At 40.6% G+C, this 6,379-nt stretch overlaps 2 protein-coding genes across 2 annotated transcripts in view; one reads left to right on the top strand and one right to left on the bottom strand.

Annotated features, from left to right (window-relative positions):
- SARC_03136 (hypothetical protein) overlaps positions 1-3,923 on the top strand; it is a 4,413-nt gene extending 490 nt beyond the window's left edge. Inside the window, exons 2-6 of the mRNA XM_014303072.1 lie at positions 1,633-1,871; positions 2,196-2,336; positions 2,512-2,620; positions 2,875-3,092; positions 3,324-3,923. Of these exons, the coding sequence (XP_014158547.1) occupies positions 1,633-1,871; positions 2,196-2,336; positions 2,512-2,620; positions 2,875-3,092; positions 3,324-3,626 (1,010 nt within the window). The 3' untranslated portion in view covers positions 3,627-3,923. The remainder of the gene's footprint in view (positions 1-1,632; positions 1,872-2,195; positions 2,337-2,511; positions 2,621-2,874; positions 3,093-3,323) is intronic.
- Positions 3,924-5,488: 1,565 nt separating this feature from the next.
- The window catches only part of SARC_03135 (peptide-methionine (S)-S-oxide reductase), a 2,087-nt gene continuing 1,196 nt past the window's right edge, over positions 5,489-6,379 (bottom strand). Inside the window, exons 3-4 of the mRNA XM_014303071.1 lie at positions 6,005-6,117; positions 5,489-5,702 (exon numbers count right to left, since the gene is read on the bottom strand). Of these exons, the coding sequence (XP_014158546.1) occupies positions 5,516-5,702; positions 6,005-6,117 (300 nt within the window). The 3' untranslated portion in view covers positions 5,489-5,515. The remainder of the gene's footprint in view (positions 5,703-6,004; positions 6,118-6,379) is intronic.

Genomic DNA, 6,379 nt, shown 5'->3' with positions numbered 1-6,379 from the left:
CCTACTCCCTGTGTGCTGNAGTCTCATAAATGTATATGTATATATATATNTATATATATATATATATATATATTTATATATATATATTGGGCTATTAGGATATCGGGATATTGGGATATACCTTCAAATGTGCATGTAGGACATGCAGGCACGAGTGTATGTGTTTGCAGTGATGTATTGAGATCCATTTTTTAAGAGTGTTTCACATGCAAAAGTTTTGACATATGTTTACTTGGCGGTACATGTCATTAAGAACTCAAAGTGTTGCGCCAAATTTCTTTTATTTGGCACACACGAATTTTTATCTCTTGTAAAATGTCAGTTCTCTGATCATATGGTACTTGGCCGATAGTTTTGTTAACGAACATTTTCACTGTCCCTTGACATGTATCGACTCCTACTAAGATGTGATTGAGATCTGATCAACAGAAAAGAAGACTGCAATACTTGTTGATCGGCTAGCGAATTCGTGATGAACTGCATTGCACTACAAACATTCAACACTATATTGACTAGTCACATGCAAACCAGATAATTTAAATCACGGTTGTATGTTATCGTACTGTTAGAGTATTATAACGTACGATAGTATGTATGAATATATATCTGTATGCTCAGACACACGCACAGTATATATTTATATATATATATAACGTAGACGTAAACGTAAACGTATATTCCTATGTACACATGTGCGTGTGGCTATGTATATATGTGTAAGTGTGTATGAGTTTATTCACATATACATTCAATTCATGTATGCATATGAATATACGTATATGTACATCGCCATATGCAAATACACGCATATGTATTTAGACATATACGTCCACACATTTAGAGGTATATGTATCTATATATATATTGAGATTGTATAGAAATGTGTTGGACAGACGCCGATCGTTCGTCACAAGTCATATACATGTATGCAAGTTGCTAATCTTTCGTGGGTGAAAGTTTATGCCAATTCTTTAGGTAATGTATGGCGATCTTCTATTATCGATATTTCCGTTTCTGTATATATCTGCTTAAAATACATCAGGTATAACTTATATGTTTTTATCAGATGCATGTATATATATGTGCATATATTTCTGTACAAGTATGTTCATTGCACATCAAATGCAGAACGCCACTACATAGTTTAGTACTTGTGAATGCCAGCTGTTTGTGAGGATGATGTTTGGAATTGTCACAGTCCTAATAAGTTGGAGAGAGTTAGCAAATGTCAAGCATGTACACGCGCACGATATCACGTCTACTCTTCACCATGGACTATGTTTCTAAACCTTTGCTACAAGTGCACAGTGTTATCATTGGTATCATCATAACCTCTATGTAGTTGAATCTTGCCCTGAAGTACAGACTGGTATCATTATTATTCCTTGATGATCCAACGTGGCAGATTTTTGTGTCCCACAATATTTGCTTATCTTCTCGGAATGAAAAGATCAAGGGCAATTGTTGAATACTTTCTGATCTGCAATTATTGCCCTCCCCACCAGTTGTACTGACTATCTACACAATACATACGAACGCACACCAAACTCGAAACTTTATGCGGCAAACAACTTGATATGACTGCACTTTTACTAAAAACCTCGCAAACCTTGCCACCCGCTTCATGCGAAGATCCCGCAGAGGATTTCATAATCTTGCCCGCCGACAGCGAGAGTGAGTGCGAAAGTGAAGTGTCTGACAATGACGACGACAAGACCGAGGAGGTGGCTTCTGAGGGTGCTGTAGCTAACATTGCGGACCACATGGACAATGCGGAGACGTCTAAGATACGGGCACAGATTGAAGAAACTCTAGGCTCAGAAGTGGTGGCTGAGACGACGGCCGGGGGCAAGCGCAAGAAGGTCAAGAAGGTATGGAAGTCGTGTATAGTGGACAGGATCATATATATATATATATATATATATATGTATATATATTTATACATGTATAGCACACACACACATATATATATATGTATGTATGTATGTATGTATGTATGTATGTACGTGCGTATTTATGTATATATGTATATGTATATACATCTATATGTCTTCGTGTGTAGTGTATAGTATGCAACAAATAAGTGAAAATTTGGTTCAGAAGATACGCGAAGACCTCGCTTGAGCAGCATAGTCTGCATTGATTAATCGAAAACTAGTATTCATCATACAATGTTTCACTGTATTGGTTCACAGGTCAAAGGAGAGAACCTAACCGGCAAGCGAGGTGTGGTGTACCTAGGGCACATTCCTTCTGGTTTCTATGAGGAGGAGATGAAGGCTTTCTTCGGCCAGTTCGGAAGTGTTACCAAGGTCAAGCTGATGCGTAGTAGAAAGGTGAGTGTACGAGATGTTGTTTGTTTTTTAGTCGTAGATGCACAACTGGATCACTTAAGGACATTTGTGTGGCGTACGACCCACAATCTTGTGCTGTGCATTTTGCAACGGTTGTGCTGTGTACTACGCTCACTGCATCTCTAACTATTGTTCTCTCGTTCTCTCGGGCATACAGACCGCCAATAGCAAAGGATATGGTTACATCGAGTTTGAACACGAGGAAGTCGCCGACATTGTCGCATCGGCTATGAACAACTACCTTCTATTCGAGCGAGTATTACAATGTATGTATCTGGTTATAATCCATTGATGTTGATGTTGTTAGTGCCACTGCACGCACTGACGTATATAAATATGTGTATGTAGTCTAACCTGAAAAAGTATTTAACGCTTATCGGAGCAAATTTTAACTCGATAGTCACTATCGTCAAGAATGTGTTGCTCTAGTCCAGGCGTGTGAACACATGTGTCTCAATAAACTGGCATCATCATATACCTCAGAATTTATACTCACCGCGCTCTGTGTACACATCTCCAGGTAAACGAGTGCCCGAAGGCGAGGTTACGCCCGTCATGTTCAAAGGGCATGACAAGAAGTTCAAGAAGGTAGACTGGCTTGCACGTGAACGTTTCGCCTCGAGAAAGCCTAAGACTGCGGAACGGGTGCAGGCCATCACCGCCAACTTACTCAAGAAGGAACGCAAACACAGAGCCAAACTTGTTGCACTGGGCATTGACTACGAGTACCCAGGATATGTAAGTTTGTTTCACAGAGTCGACGTTTCGGAATAGTGTTCTGATTGAGCTTGTTGCTTCCGTAGTCGTTGTATGGATTATACATTATACTTAAAGAGTGTCCTTAGGCCAGGAACGTCTATCTCTGCATATAGAGTTTATTTCTCGGGTCTGGTTTCTGGGGCTCGGAGCACTGCTCGCTCATTGCCATCACTTAACTAATTCCCATCATTTACGAACCCTACATAACAGACCGCTGAGGCCGCAACTAAGCCTGAAGCCACCGTCACAGAGCAAACATCAGAAAAGGCCCCGGAAAAGACCCCTAAAGCCGAGTCAGCACCCACCCCCAATAGCACAAAGAAAAGCTCGGGCAAAACCGCGAAGTCAAATACAAGCACACCCACCACACAAAAAGCACCTGCACAAGCGGCTAAGAAGACACCGACTACTAAGAAGGCACCTACGCCAAGCCCTGCGCCTGCTGCGGGGAAAAGAAAGGCGACCCCTCCGAGTGCGTCTAAGTCATCTAAGAAGAAGAAGAGTAGTGCGTAAGGGAATAGAAGCTTGGCTGTTATAATATGGGAGATGATGTGTTGTTGAACATGTCATGTCAATGATTTAGAAAGAGTGTTTGGGATCTACCTGTGCGTGTATGGAATATAAGATGGCTGGATACTGTAATAGATGCATTATGCCATACTCTAGCAAAGCTCCAACACACATACATGCAATGACACACGTGTGGAAGAGCCCGGTATTAGTTGGACAGAGTCCAGACACGCATAACCCGGATGTAAATAAATAACGTCAGTCCGATACTGAGACTTGGCGATTTCATATATTTTCCGATCGGTCACGCCCCCAATTCGACTTTCGCTGCCTGCATTCTGAAACGATAGTACATTGATATTGGTTTTGTGTTTGATGTTGGATATATTTTTAGCACATAAGCGGGTTGTATTGCCGTTGTGTAGTTAATTTCGCAATGCGGACTAAACTTGAGTTTTCTGTAGAGCACTGTCGAGCAGTCATGTCTGTCACGAGCTGTTCCAGATTTTCGAACAATCTGCCCTTTCTCGCTCTTCATACTGAAGCTCTTACAGCTTAATCAACGATAATAAGCGTTGCACTGAGAGCTAAAATTAATTGGTTGTAGCTGATTGCTTGCCCTGCGGTCAGACCGTGCATTCATCTATTTCACTAAATTAATCGTAACAAGATAATGAAATCGAAATCCATAGCCCTCCGTTGCATTTCAGAAGGCTATGCGAAATCCCGTCACCCATGATGTGTGTATTTGTGAACATTCAGAATATTGATACTACGACCGTTTTGGTATTTGTAAACATACATAGGGAACGAGTAACGATACGGTGTTTTAGAATTATTTTCAGACGTATATGTAGATACTTGACACCTCTAGAAAATAGCTAAATACTGTCGAGACATGACTTCTACTAGAAAATATTGTGCCGTTTATGTACCAGGCACGATGTGTGGCACCTGTCCACGTCAAAGGCTCAACAATGAACAAATCTCAAACTTCTCGAACTCGAATATTATTGTTGGAATACGGCAGACAGGCGCAGAGCTGGGCGGCTCTGCGCCTGGGCCCGGGGGTATAAAATACTAAATAAACTGGCACCATAGCAGGCCAACAAAAGGCTAAAAAAGAAACCACAAGTTTAAAACTAAATACTGGTATCAATACTCTTAATTTCCAGCCTCCCTGGCGGTCTGGTGACTCTGGTTCCTGCTCTAGAATCAATACTATTTCTAATGCCGAGCCTTCTGAAATATACACAAAAGGCTATACTCATGCATTGTTATTTAATTTTGTGCCCTGTCCCCCAGTGGATCCATCCACAAGAACAAGGAATGCTACCAGTGGTCTGGATAATGCGGAGACCTAAAAAAGTGTACCATGTCATATTGTCAGAAGAGTGCCCACGCTTCTGACATATACAAGATCCGTATCGACTTCTAGTTCTGACCGGACTCTCCGCGTGTACCCTTCAGACTACAATATATCGTCTTGTTCTTGTCCAAAGAATGCTAGTAGTTGTCAGATATGAAATAGTACACACAATCTATTTAGAGAGCTTTTATTTGTCTCTGCCTATTTTCTCTCCCATACGTTTGACGCCTGTACTATTTATATCATAATAACAATGTTTGTTTCTGTCAAAAGAATTTTGGTGCTGTATCTCTGGCTAATACAATTCACATCACAATATCAATGTTTGTTCTTATCCAAAGAATGTAGGTGGTAGTCAACTATAAGATATTACTTAACGTCCGATGTAGCATTATTTATCTCTGTCTAATCTAAAACCCTGTACGCTTCAGACCAGAAAAGCCACCATTATTCTTGTTCAATCATTGTTGAAGGTAGTCATCTATAAAATAGTATATAGCATTTATTTATTTTATCTGTCGAATTATTCTCCTCGCGCACATTGTACACCTGTACCCTTCAGACTACAAGAGCCACCACTGTTCTTGTCCAAATACTGTTGATGAAAGTCCTCTGCATAGAAAAATTTGGGTGCAGGTCCCTCCCTTAAATCAGTAGAGATATGACCCTTGCCTGCCTGTGTTAGGGCCTCTTTATAAGTATCTCTTGACCTGAAGAATCAACGAAGAGCAAGTACAATAGATGCGTCAGAAAACAGTATGATACAATTGTTATTAGAGTGCACAAATATATACACACAACGCACAATTAGTATTTTTGAATGTTATTGTATAGTGACTATAAGTATGTACAGTATGGCATACTCCTTAAGAAAGTAAGTAAGTGTAGGCAGTGGCATGAATATGTATATCCAAATATTAAAGGGAAGGAGTCTAATTCATACTCGCTCATACAAACTTTTGGAAAATCACGTGTTCTTTGTTCCACTTTTGGTGATGCACAATAAACATACTTCTTGGCAATTTGATACTGCTCGTCCGTTTCCAAATAGAGAGCCGATCTGTACTGCGTTCCTACATCATTTCCCTGTCTGTTCTGCTGTGTGGGGTCGTGTGATTCCCAGAACTGATAGTGGAGGAAAGTGTAGATTGTTAAATTAGGGCTCACAACAACCAACTAAAAAATACATAGTGGCGTGATGGAGCGAATAGTTGTACGAATTAGTGCTCACAATGAGAGCAATGCACAAGAGCTGGTGATATGTAGGCACAAACAAGAAGATTTGTGCTGACAATACTTTTTATACCAAAATATCCCGATGGGGCTACGGTGGTAGGACTGACGCCACGCACACTAAAAATACAGCAACTCGGGATGGAGCGAATAG

This window comes from Sphaeroforma arctica (assembly GCF_001186125.1).
Source record: "Sphaeroforma arctica JP610 unplaced genomic scaffold supercont1.154, whole genome shotgun sequence".
In the NCBI taxonomy this organism is placed as follows: domain Eukaryota; class Ichthyosporea; order Ichthyophonida; genus Sphaeroforma; species Sphaeroforma arctica.
Note: the sequence above shows the minus strand (reverse complement) of the source record. Positions and strands in the feature narration are given on the sequence as shown.